Below are 14,271 nucleotides of genomic sequence, written 5' to 3' on the forward strand. Positions count from 1 at the left end.
CTGTCGTAGAGTCATTTGAAATTTACAATCGTATCATATAAAGAGAGATTGGAGATATTCCACGAATTTATACAGAAAATCTAGTTTAATATAAAATCTAAAATGTAAAGCTTATCTATCTTGTGAAGAAAGTTATTTCGAATAAAAATAACAAAAGGCTTTCAGACTTTAAATGTCTTGCGTTTTCCTATTGAACGCAGGCATTACCGAGTCAAATTTCCAGAATTCAATTAGCCATTTTTTTTAACACTATGCCGTCCAGTTTCACCACGTTGGTGCTTCGAAAAAATTATCTGACAAATGTTAGTGGCACTATGCGGATGCTATTCGAAGCTACCGCATAAACGCCAGTATCACTTGTGTCCGGTTCAAACAACAAGAAGTTATACGTTCATATTAGTAAGGTTTGTGTATTTGCAAAAAATTCAGTCCTTGATAAAGATAAAGGAAAGAGAATATACGGATAATTTATTTGTTGCACTAATTGAATTTGACGATTCTGCAGAAATAGAAGGCGTTACATCTGCAGAAAAATAAAGTAGAATCTTCGGATGACTCCTAAATACGCTTGCGAAAAATTTTAACTCTACCACTGTCTAGTGGAACAGAAATATCAGTTGAAGATCACGGTATAAATTAGTCAGATTTTGATTTACTGAGGAACTAATGAATCTGGAGGATCACAGGAAGTCCTAACATACTTTCCAGATATGTACAAAGAATATGAGATTTCGCAAAATTATGTATTGAAAACGAGTTACTTCAGTTTATTAGCATTGAGGAGAATAGATATTAGAAACAAAATTCCATTTGGAGAAAATAAAATAACACAAGCGCTGAATTTGTCGACATTACTGCAAGCGAACTTAAAAAGTGATTTGGATTTATGATTCTTACGGAAATAATAGAAAAGGCGAGGATGAACTATTATTGTCGACGAATCCGTTGTTGAAAAACTACATTATTTCATAGAATTATGATTCGCATCAGGTTTAGACAAATATTAACAATTTTACATTTTTCTGATAACAGTTATAAACTGAGTAATGCTGATCTCTCCCTTTAAAGCGTGACCTGTAATAGATTATTTCTCAAAAAAGTTTGATCATGGGCAAAAAGGTTTCGATCGAAGGAGGAATGATATCACGGCCGGAATCATAGATTTTCAAAGTTTATAATCCGTCGAAAATTACCAAATATGGTATAATAGTTTGCGATACCACAACGGAATATATATCCTGTTTTAAAATATACTCAGGTGTTTGATAGTCCTTAAAGAATATGGGGATGGGACTACTAGTAAATTTGGCAGAAAATGGTATCTGCACATAGAAAATTATAATGAAATCGCTTAGAATTTATTTAGAAAGGAAATCGGAATTTGTGGTGCACTATGGGAAAACCGAGAATTTTAGGCAAAATTAAAAAAAAAATCCAATCTGAATGTTTGCGAAACAGCATTTCAACGAAAAGATGAATTGCTTGTACAATTATAGAAAGCATCTGAACCAAAATAATAAAGAGTAATTTCTAACATTCATAATGCTCCACATAATTGACATTAAAAAATTATATAGAAAAACCAACCGCATAATTCGAAAACCCGAATATGTACTGGAGTACAATAAATATACGAAAGAAGTGGATCGAGCAGATGAATTTCTCAACTACTACCCAATATACTGGAAGATTATAAAATGGTAAAAAAGAGTAGCGTTATACCTTTCCATTTGTGCTTTATTTCTTTTAGAGCATATCAACATTTAAATGCAAGATGCAAAAGTCAGCGCTTTTCATGATTTTTTTAAATTGAAAATATATGAATCTTGGATAAAGGATAATTTACCCATTACCAAAGAGAACTTGGTGATCCCTACTACATTCCGTGCTTCACATCGTGATTCAACTGACAGGCTTACCGGGCAGCTAAATTAACACCAGTTATACAAATTTCTGAAACCGATAAACGTAAACGAAGATGATGCCAAGTGCACTCTAGAAATAAAGGGAAAACAGCAAATCTAATATGCAAGTCTTGTGGAGTAGATTTACACCTCGGAGATTGATTCGATTGAAAAGAGAAAAACTAAGCAAAGTATTCAGGGAATTAATATATAAACGATATAAATATATAATAAAAAAAATCAATTTATTTACATATGTCCTCACAATTTCGTGAAAACGGAGAAATAGGATCGAAAACAATTGAGATTAGTTAAATTTGACGATGTATGATCTCCCGAAAACCTCAAGAAAATCCTGTCGTTAGGGCGGAAAAATTTGAGTGTCTTACCAGCGCGAAAAAAAATCTGATTACGCGCATGCGGACGGCATAGTGTTAATTAAAACATGATAAATGGAAACTTGCCTACATCTGTATTATGCCAGCATTTTTTCAATTACATTTCGTTCCACTGCTCCAATGCCTTAATTTCAAATAGAGACGAATTTTGGTAGAAAAATTTGCAAATGAGTTCAATTTAATAATAAGAATATAATTCCTTCGAAGATTGGTAACCAGTAGCAATCCATTTGTTTAATCCTTTAGATGAAATTTATACAAATCCATGCAATATTCCCAAGAAGGGGAGCAATAATTTATTTCCAAAAAGGCATATAATTCAATTTCAAAGTTTCTTTAAATAAGGCAAACAATTGTGAGAAGATACTTATTTCTGTAGAGGTTGATAATAAAAAAATGTAAATGTTAAATTTTTTATACGGTCCTTTATAGAGGAAACCTTTAGTATCATCTATAAGCACCTAAATCTTCATACTTCTTATTTCAAAATTTGTTATTAAAAAGCAAATGCATTTATTTAGACCAATTTTCCATACTCCATGTTTGTGCTCGAATGAATGAATATATCGCTGTACAATTCAGTGATAATGTACATACCACAAAAAGTTATTAAAAGAACCAAATCAGAAAGGCTTTTATTAATACATCTCTGATTCAATTAAATTTTAAAAATTGTTAACTTATTCATTAATTGAAGTGCTTACAAAACCTGTTCAAAATGGCATTCTTGATATGTATACAAAGTTCCATTCTTTTAACAATACTTGCGACTCACGATCCACATTATTACTGTGATATCACGATAGGATTCTCTAATTCATTGACAAAGATCTATTTCGTGTACAGGATATGTAGTGTGCATACACTAAACGACTCCATAAATGAAAGATATATATAATGACATCTATATTCTTTCGTCCCTAGATTAATTTCAAGATTAAACACAGCATAGCCAATCAGCATTGCGACCGAAGAATTTTATTTTCCTGTTCGGTATCACGCTACTTCTCTGAGATATCTTAAATGACCAATTTCTCAAGTTGCTCTTTCATTCTTAATAAAGTTGTAACTTTCGATCAGTCAAAGCAAATAACAGTATGCATGATTGGTAAATTTTTCAAGTCTTCATGATTGGATGATGGATGAAAAACAAATAATTGCATGTGGCAGTGTTACTGTGTCAAATAAATTTGCATTTCTAAAGTAAATATCCCCATATAAGTTTGTAATAAATAATCTTGTATATAAATCTAGTTTGTGTAGCATTCCCACTAAATATAAAAATTAACGCTTTTGCAAATTTTGTGGAAAGAAACATAAAATTTTATGCGTAGATGAAAACAAAGAAAACACTTTACCAATTGATTTTTTAACTAATTTTAATAAATGATTTTTACTAACTAATTTTACTTTTTTTTTAACATCCAAAAAACTAAATTGTTTTTATGCAATTATGTATCTTGTTTCATGCAACTTTGCGTTTGGAAGTGTATGTCTAATTGTAATATATAGAGAAATAAATGTACATTTCACTCTTCTGGAATATCCTATATACGAGAATTTCTCATATTAATGCACAAAGAAACTTGAATTACTTCAAATAAATATTTATTTCTCCCATTTCAGTTAAAGTTAATTTTTCTACCACATAAAAAACACTCCTATTATGAGACTGGTTGCTTTTTAAAAATAAGAATTGAATTTCTAAATATAAATACCAGAGTCATTTTAGAAAATTAATATCCTTTTACTGATACCTCTTAGCCATTCATCTGGAATTGCGTATTTGGCTTGAAAGAAGAAATAATCTGTGTGCGAGAATTATTGTGCTTTTTTTCTATGCAGCACTAATCAAAGATGGAAAATTACAGCAAATGAGGTTTGAGTAAGAGAGAACATTCAGCATTTCTCGAGATAACAATTATGAGGAAGATCGGAAACTTCTTATATGAGGAAAATGAATCGATTTCTCTAAATTTTTTTTTCAGATTTGCAAATAAGCGTGGGACATTTGGTATGCGACTTATTGGCAACTCTCGAGTCGGCAGTACATAGAAGATGACGATATGCATCAATCTACTCGATTAAATAGCTTGGATTTTGTTAATGCATCTAAAAATGCTTGATATATTTGAACAAAATTTAGTTTCAAATATCAATATCCCATATGATAAAAACTCATTTAAAATTAATTATATTTGATTTAATGGATCTCTTTTTTTTTCGACCGAATAATCAGCTTGTATATATAAATATGAAATTATATCAATAATTGTTATCAAGATTTGGAAGATTATTAATACGGTCCTACTTAATAAGATGTAAATGACTTCAAGAGAAGACTAAAATGGATTAATCTGAGTTTTGGTTAAATACTTATTACATAAACCTCTTGCATCAAAAGTTGAAATTTGCACAAATTTCTAATTATCCATATTTTATTGGAATTAGTAATGAAATCTACAATAATTACAATGAAAAAAAATTATAAAAGAATAATATACCACCAAAAACACATTTAAATAAGAATAATGTGTGGGCCTGTTGCAAAAATCTAAATTGAAAAATAAAATGTATTTACAAAAACATAAAAATTATTTTTTCATAAAAATCACATACCCGTTCTGTTAGCAGTTTTATATGGTTTTCAAGCTGTTGAACAGACTTTTGTAACTGTTGGAATTGACCACAAGTGGGACAATCTAAAATTTGTATGACAATATTTCATATTAAAGTGTCGGTTATTAAAAAATTTATTCAATTCAGATGTCAGTAATTGTTATTCAAATTTCATACATACCTGTATCTAAATTTGGACATTGTAATATATAACCATGGGCTTCAGTTGCAATTTTGACATCTTGTAAATAACCCTAAATTTTAAAGAAAAGTATTTTGATGAATGCACATATTGAACTAATAATTCAGAGCATACAGGCTCGTTTTACTTATATTTAAATTCTTACTTAAGAAAAAAACTATAAATTTACCTTGTACATAAAATGATGTGCATTTCTTTGTCCCAGCCATAAGGAAATATTTCGCCCAGTGAAATTGTAGTCAATGCCATTAATAATCCTTCTATAAATACGATTGCAATCAACGTACAGATTCACCGTATTGCCACTAACACTTATTGCAACTTGATGCCAGTTTTTATCAGTCAAATGATACGGGAATGTTTCAACAAAAGTAGAATTCGTATGAGTATAATGGAGACGAACTTCATCTTTTCGACCGCTGCTTTGAAGCTCCAAAAACCTAAATTAACAAGAAAATTGGATTGAGATACCAATGATACATTAGTGAATATGAACATTAAAAAAACACTGGAATAAAACTGAATATTCTGAATCTGACAACAGAAATTACAGAAAAGAAATGAGCTAGTGAATCATTAGATTCCCAATAATTTTATCTACAAAAGGCACTCCTGTAATTTATCACAAAATGTATTCCCCCCAAAAAATTTATACTTTAACAGTAGATAACTCAATTTCAGTCTTTAAATGATGAGTTGCAGATTTTAAACAAAGAAAAATTACCGGGTCTCTCTGAAATAAAGACGTTCAGTTAATTTTAAATTAACGAAGCAACGGAAATGTATGCCAGAATTCAAGACATTTTGCAGAAACAACATTGGAAAAGCTCGAAGTTCCATACTTTCAAAGAAGGCGTCTCGGATCAAAATATTTCTTGACTTCTTTAACAGCTGGGGTATTTCTTTTGACCATTCTGAACAATTTCAGATAGCCTTATTTGAACCCTTAAATATGTAACTTCGATTGAAACTCTTTCCGAATGTGTCTCTGCATCTCAGTTCTGTTTCAAATTTCTGCACAGGTTCAAAGCTTAAAGTGATTCTACTATTTCAACTTCGTTAAATCTGAAAGGAACGGCAAGTCATTAGCTATAAAATTCTTCTATTCTCGTGAAGAATAATAAAACAATTTCATAGTTTAGTTTAGGGGCTGCGACATTTACATTCCACAAGTCAATATTTTGAATGAAATTTTTTTGCGAGATTTATCCTACTTGGTCTAGCTCAGCAATCCATGGGTTCGTAACAAAGAGGAAAGATTATCACTTCTGTCGGATAAAGCGATTTGAAGCATCTATATCACTTGAGCAAGATGTCCGATTTAGATCTTATGTTTAAAGGTAAGTTGTTTACTTGAGGAGTTTGGAAGGAAAATGGCTCATATTTATGATCGCTCCGAAGAGAATCTCCAACAGTCACCCCAGTTGTATCTAGCAATTTGAGGAACTGTAGCTACCCTAGAACTCAAAACCTTCTACTCAGATGTCTTAACCTCCTTGGCCACTGGTGGACATTTATAATTGTATATGCTTTTAAAATAAGTTTTCATTTTCATCTAAATAAAATTATCTATAAATCTTATTGGACTAATTAATACAAAATTCTGTCAAAAAACATTTAGTTTAGTCAGTTGTATTGGCTAAATTACCATGTGTAACGAGATAAAAAATTTCATTTGGTATTATCACCACAATTTTAAAACTCTTTCTCATAAAAAAAAATGAGAAACTAGCTTAATTTACATATTTCCCAAGTAAATTTGACAGAAGATTAAACATTATCGTTGAAAAACTCATTCAAAGGGAAGACGCTTCTACAGTAAAATTGTCGACGAGTTTCACCAACGGCGGCAACTTTCTCTCCATTTTCCCATCGTAGTAGAAATCGTAATACTCTTCTATAACAGCATTCATAATTCATCAGATTTACATACTTTTAATCTATTTACAAATGATTTAGACCACTTTCCTAAAATATAGTAAATAAACTTAATTTTGGTACAGATTTTGGGTCTGAAAAAATAAAACTCAAGGAAATTTATACATGAAAAGTATTCAGTGGCATTACAGAATTTCATTAATTGTATTCTAGTTTCCGTAATCAAAGTCACAAGTTACGGGCCAGCTGGGTCATGCGATGGCATGTGCAGGTATCATCAGGGTATTTAATAGATTTTATGATTTCAGATGCAAATTATTACTTTATGCCTCAATTTCTATTAAAATTCTGTTCTATTTTTTTTCTTCTTCTAAATTCTACTCTTTTTCTAATGAAAAGGTATCGCTCAGAAAGATCGTACAGCGGAATTATATAAATCCCGCTGTTCATTGAGAGATTTACGTATGGTGGAATTCAGAAACACGTCTCGTTAGGTTTATTATTTATTTTTATTTACAATGTCACTCAATTCTTTCATCATAACGTAGCAAATATTTTACATGGCCAGTAATATTTTTTTCTTCATTTTAATAGATTCAACAGAAGTTTCCCATGTCTCGTACTGAAATATTTATAATAAATGAAAATATACCTGTCATTTCCTTCAGAGAACGATATAATTGTCCCCGTATTTTTTCCTTCTTGCTTAAGAGTTGCCATAAAACTAAATTCGTTCGTTTCAGCTAAATGCTTTGATATTGTTTCTAACATCTCTGCAGGCAACTGGATTTGCCTAGAGTCACCTAAAAGTAAAAAAATAAAAATCTGTTAAAGAATAAATGATATAATTTTTTTTAAAAAAATTTCTTTATTTGCAAAATATTTTCATTTGAAAAAGATTTTTAAAAAAATTCAAAATAAATATTATACTCATGGAAATTGTAATAACGGATTTCAAATCAGTATTCACAGCGTTTTCCTCTGGCTAAAGATAATTTTTCAGGTCTTGAAAATGCTCTAAACAATTGAAATAATGAATAACTTCAAATATTTCAACTGTATATAATTAAAAGCATCCCAATAGTCACAGAAAATAAGCCACTGTTTTTGGGGATTATTTTCAGGAGCTCTGAATTCCAATATCTAAAGTAAGAAGACCGGAATTCTTATTGACTGTTTTAGAGTAATGGGCTCCTTCAGTTAGCATTGATTAAAAGCCTTCATATTTTAAAATGATTGACATATATGTAATATATTTTTCTTATTGAAAATTATTACAATACAGATGAGTTAGTTAGGCATTGACTGTGCAGTAATTCGAGGAAATCTCCACAAAATTGAAATTTTCTCGCCTAATCAATTTATGTCATAACAAACAAACTTACTGTTCTTAATTTACAAGAATATTAACTTTAAAATACATTGAAATATATCTGATACCATATCATACATTGAGAAGAAGTAAAAAATTATTGAAACAATCTATTAAATTTAAACTAGTCAAACGCAATAAAACCATATTTGTTAGAAAATGAATTGTAGTTAAAATTCAAATTCTATATTAATAACTATTTTTAAATATTATTCTTAGATTGTAGTCAGTTAAAATCCCGAAATAACAGCCAATTGGTTAAAGCAAACAATGAATGATATGAGGGATTATTTTCTGGTGGTTAGAATTATAAGAACCAATTCAGATTGCATACAATGATTTTTTTAAATTCAATTTTAATGAAAAACGGCGTTTCATGGCAGCTCATCTACTATTTAACAAAATATTTTACTATGAGCAGAAATTCTTTCTGGCAAATGTGCACTCTGAAAACTATAACAATTACTAAATACAAAGAGTTTCATTAATCACATGGAAGGAGAAGGAAAAAACTCCCCGCATGATTAATCATTAAAGTAAGACAAAAGGGTCTATAATATGTCAGAGTCTTACCTTCTAACAAAATAGCTGGAGAAAGACGATGCAAACCTTCGACTATAGTCAGGCCACTGTAGCTTTTGTTATAAATACGAAGTCCATCAATCAAATCAAACTGGTGTTTGGAGTCGATGTGAAAACCCGACGCTAAAATTGGAAAAAAAAGTATTTATACCTAAGTTTATCAAGTGAAAAAGTTAACTTAGCATCTTTAATTAGAATGCTAAAAGTGTATTTATTACTTTTACAGAGAGATCAAATTTTATTGCATCGTTTGTCAATCTATAATTTAAAATCTTGAGAAAAGAATATCTTAATAAATTTCAACATTTTTTTTTTATTGATTGCGAATGAAAAAAGGAATGTTTTAAATTATTCTGTTGAAGGATTTGAATTTTTGCATTGTTACCTATTCTTCCTTTAAATAATTTCACTCGCCCCCCCTTTGGATATAAAATTGTCGTTGGTTTGGCGGATATTAACCAGATATAATCAAAGAAAGAAAAATTATGGTTAGTTTCAATACATTCCACTAACATTAATCAGAGTTGGTTTATACAGATTTTTTTAAATTCAAATTTTTATTTTCGGAAGTTAAATGCGATAAATTTTTTACATGCTCGTCGTTTCAAAAATGTGTATAAAGTTAAAGCTATATAAATTCGAAAGGTCATTTTTTGCATGATCATTTATAGAAATACTAGCAATGATTAAATCATAAATATAGTTGCAGGAAAACATAAGCTAGTCACCCAGACTTTATTTGCTGTCTTTCATTGTATACGGAAATAAAGTACAAATTTAAATATCATTATGTCTACTAAAAATTACCTAAAATGCCCATAAGATATAATCTATATATTAAAAATTCTGTAAACTTTGAAATTTCCTATGGCACCCTTTCTTGATGCCATACATAGATTCCTTATTGAAAAATTATCTGGAGTACAAATTTTGGTTAACATAACATTATTACATCTGTAGTTATTTGGCATTTTTTGTCATTGGGTCATCTCCTTGTATAGAAATTTAAATTCTCCGCTCTGAGCTCGAGAAAAAAAAATTAAATAGATATTTTATTGTTTAAAAATATTAATGTTAAGATTAATAGCTTGTTGATAGAGATATATTTGCTGACTTTTATTCCTTTTGCGCTTTATTTCTGCATTTCGTTAGCAGTAGATAATATTTCTGTCATCGCCGCTGAGTTGCCATTTATTAAAGACTTATGAAACAGTAACCGCTTTATTGTGTAAGAATATTATTTTGTTGTATTTCTATCACTGACAAATGTATACCTGTATTCATCCATACTTTACTGACAATTTAGTGTTCTATACAAGTGTTTTATTTTAATTGAGAAGGTTTCATAATCTAAAGGCACAGATATAGGCTAAATGTAAGCTACAAATATGGAAGGCAAACTGTAGAGCATTTTTCTAAATTTTCATTTTTGTTCTATATATTTTACCTATATCTTCATTATTATCGGTTATTGTAACATTTTTCAGAACTTAAGCTGGTGATTCATCACATTTTATTGCTTTATATGTGAATAGAACTTGGAAATGCGGCTTAGCCATACAAATAATTATATAATTAAAATAATAATTATTTCATAGGCTGTCGCTAAAAAGTAACTAGCTTAAATAACCGAATATTACATCAAAATCTTTTTTAATTAAACAAAATGAATTCAATTAAACCGGTACAGACGAAAAAGCATTTATTAAAAAAATGTATTAACTAGAGTACAAAAAATTAATAAACCAGATTTAAACATACATTTAAATGTAATTTACTGGAAAGAACAGCATTACACTTGAAAGTTCAAGAATAGATACATGTTTAATTTTTGCGCTTATTCTCAAAAGTTTAAAATTCTTTTCATAAGGATATACATAGAACGGTTTAATTCGTTAAGAGAATTGTTTGACAAATTACCATTGTTTATTTAACTGAGGGCAAATAATATTTTACAATTTAATAGTCATTTATAACCTCGTCTTCTCTAAAAAAATCTAAAAAATAAAAACTTAAAATAATTAATTGAAAATTTCAAGCATTATTTGGTAAAACAAATTTGTTGTATATCAAAAATTCTTGTTGTATATCAATCTCTTCATTGAAGAATTTTCAATCGACTTGAAAGTCAAGATAAGTAATTTTATTTCTTTCATCCATTCCGCCTTTCATTTAAATCTATATGCATAATTTTATATTTAACAAAAATAGTGGTAATCTGAAATACTAATCGTGAATCATTTACTATTGCTAATAGTGATAATAATAATGGTGATCTGAAGTGTATCGGTGAATCCGTTAAATTGTTTAAAAACTTGTTTATATTGATTCCATACGAATATGAAAATGAGATTTATTTTGCATCCAAAAATTTAATGCTAAATACTTAATTTATTGAATTTTCTTAAAATAATTAAGTTCATGACTATATACCATGATATAAGTTGCAAAACATGGATTTTATTATGCATTAAGTATAAGCAGAAGTAATTTGGTAAGCGTATTTATAAAATTGTGGTTACAAAGTATTAAGTAAGAAATGTAATTATCACTTTTCATTGACTTTTTGCATTGTGTGAGTGACATTCTAAGAACCGACTTCGCAAAGACGGAAATTCTTTGTCGGAGCTACTGTTAATAAAATGTTAGAAAGCATTTATGATTTTGATTTGCCATCACCGAAATTTTTTGCATAACAATATTTGATACAAGAAATGCAGGATCATTGTCAAATAAAAAAAAAAGGCTATCGACATTATGGAATTTATGAATGCTCACTGATTTCGAGGAAATAAAGAAAATAATGGAACGAAGAAACTATTCACAGGAAGGAGCTAAAAGTTAGCGAGCCCACAGAGAAAGGCCTTGATTTGTGCCAAAATTTATGTGTTTTACTGTTCAAAAATTTTAACCACTGATTTTGGTAAGCTATATGCGTATTAAAAGTTACTTTGAAATGACAAATATGTGTGCAAAATGTGTAGAATACCTTATATTATCATAAAACAATTTCAGGTCAATTACTACATTAAAATTACAATTCAAAATTTTATTTTCATATAAAGAGTCAAACTTTTTTTTACTTATAACTTCAAAACGAATAGACCTAGACTAATGAAATGTGGCTTCCCGGGATAACGTTTCATATAATTTTGAAATTTGGAGTGGAAAATGTGTGTCGTTATAGGAAATGTTTGTTCTTATTTCAATATATAGGCGACACCTTATGAAATATTTAGATCGAAAATCTTTAGGGGTACGTTAATTCTTTACAAATTATATTTTAGATGACAGTATGATGAATGATGCCAGAAAAAAAAAACTGGGTGGATAGTTTTTTTTTTTTCACTCAATAAATTAGAAACCTATATGGCAGATTTCCAATGCATATGTAGTGAACAGATTTAGATCGTTTTTAATTAAAACTAGAGAACTAGTAAGAAAGAAAATTATAGAAGTAAGGTATTAGTTGCTCATTAAGTCATTTTTTCATACGGTTTAGATTCGTTACAATGTTATAACTAACCTTCAATCCATTTTATTTTGACATTGCTTTTCTTCAAATATATAAATATCGTGAGAAATGAACTTCAGTAAAATTACTCTTTCATCTTGTACATAGTTTCAACAATTTTGGTTGTTAATGAAGTGTTCATTGTGCATTTATATGCTTGGATCGAGTCTGTTCTATACTATATTTGGAGAGACTGTATGCAAATTTAAGCGGAAAATGAAATTTTGTTTCTGTCAACGCAAAACAAAATTTTTCGTTGGATCAATCATCTCATTTCGAAGCTTTCCTGGTTTAAAAATATTAGGGATTTATTGCAAATGAACTTAATCAAGGCTATGGGTCTTAAAAACTATTTTTTAGAAAAATTTCAGTTTGGAAATTCACCTACTATTGCTACTAGACTAGATAAACTAGTTATCTAGAGGAATAATCTAATTAGATTCACTATGGTGAAAAATTCAGAACATGTTCAAGTTTTACAAAGGCAATTTATTTGAAAAAGTATTATAAACAAAGAAAAGTCTTTAGAAAATATATTTAAAGCTATCTGACAGATAAACTTCTTGAATACAACTGTAAAAATGCAGACTTCTGAATTTTTCACCTCAGTGAATCAAATTAGATTATCCATGCCTTGAAAAAGTTAAAATAATGAAATGATGGTTATAGTAGTGAATCTACGATAGTATTTTATACATTTTTCATGTACCAATTATTTTATACCGCCACATTTTTTTTATGCCTTTTTTTCAAATACTATTATGAATGTATGTCTATACACATTTTTCGGATACTTCTGCAAATGCAGTATAAATAAGTCACAATAACGCTCGATAGCTGTAATATTACTAAGAATGAATTCGAGTTTTTTTCAAAAATCAGTTTCATCACGATGGACATAAGGTTCATTTATCCAATGGTAAAAAAAGCAAATTGTGATTACAGCAGTCTAGAGTTTTTATGGAAAATTGTAAGCAAAATTTGATCATTTTCAAACATATAAAGGACAATTTATTTCCAATAGCAGTGATAAAATTTAAAAAGTGCATTTCGGGTACGATTTCAAAACTGAAATCCTTCAGTAAGTTATATAAAATTTAACTACTGACTCATTTGTTTCGAGCATTTAAAGAAGGATTCAAGACATTCATAAAAGATCCAATTGTATGATGAATTCCTTTGGGATCTTCTGAGAAAATTTGGGATTACGAATTTTTTAAATTCACAATCAAATTGATATGCCTTTTAATCCGTTTTAAAAGCGAAATATTAATTTTTTTTATTGAAATAATCAACGATTTTAATCAATGAGCTACACAAATACTACTACTACTTGCCATGGCGCCATCTGTCGGTAATAAAAGCTCAGATTAGTTTAAAGTCGACTACACAATTTCTACTAACAGACAAACCAAGAGACAGATAAGAAAGCGAAAATACTGTCGAGTCAGTTTAAAATCGATTGCAAAATTTGTACCGAACAAAAAACAGAGAAGAAAACGAACTAATAAAAACGAGTTAAAAATAGTATTAATTTAATTACCGATACATCTTTGTTATCTTCAATATAATGTTGCAGAACTTTCATTAGAGTGCTCAAGAACTTTAGAAATATTTCCTCACCCGTACAGAAACTGTTCATTCTCATTTGAAAGTAGCATCTTATTTTTAAAAATGTAAAATCAGATATGTAAAGACCAAAAATTTGGCCTGCGTCAGATTTTTTTTTATTGACTACCAACTGGTTGCAATTGTTCCGAACCGTCCGTCATTTTTGATTATTACCAAATCGATTGGGTATT

The 14,271-nt window shown here is 29.2% G+C and overlaps 1 protein-coding gene across 4 annotated transcripts in view; it reads right to left on the reverse strand.

Annotated features, from left to right (window-relative positions):
* Window positions 1-14,271, reverse strand: part of LOC129960051 (protein kinase C-binding protein NELL1-like) — a 122,807-nt gene that overhangs the window by 35,601 nt on the left and 72,935 nt on the right. For all 4 annotated transcript variants that reach the window (XM_056073096.1, XM_056073094.1, XM_056073095.1 and 1 more), the window contains exons 2-6: window positions 8,947-9,078; window positions 7,654-7,804; window positions 5,293-5,563; window positions 5,103-5,175; window positions 4,922-5,004 (exon numbers count right to left, since the gene is read on the reverse strand). In XM_056073096.1, the coding sequence (XP_055929071.1) occupies window positions 4,922-5,004; window positions 5,103-5,175; window positions 5,293-5,563; window positions 7,654-7,804; window positions 8,947-9,078 (710 nt within the window). The remainder of the gene's footprint in view (window positions 1-4,921; window positions 5,005-5,102; window positions 5,176-5,292; window positions 5,564-7,653; window positions 7,805-8,946; window positions 9,079-14,271) is intronic.

Source organism: Argiope bruennichi, chromosome X2, assembly GCF_947563725.1.
Source record: "Argiope bruennichi chromosome X2, qqArgBrue1.1, whole genome shotgun sequence".
NCBI lineage: Eukaryota > Metazoa > Arthropoda > Arachnida > Araneae > Araneidae > Argiope > Argiope bruennichi.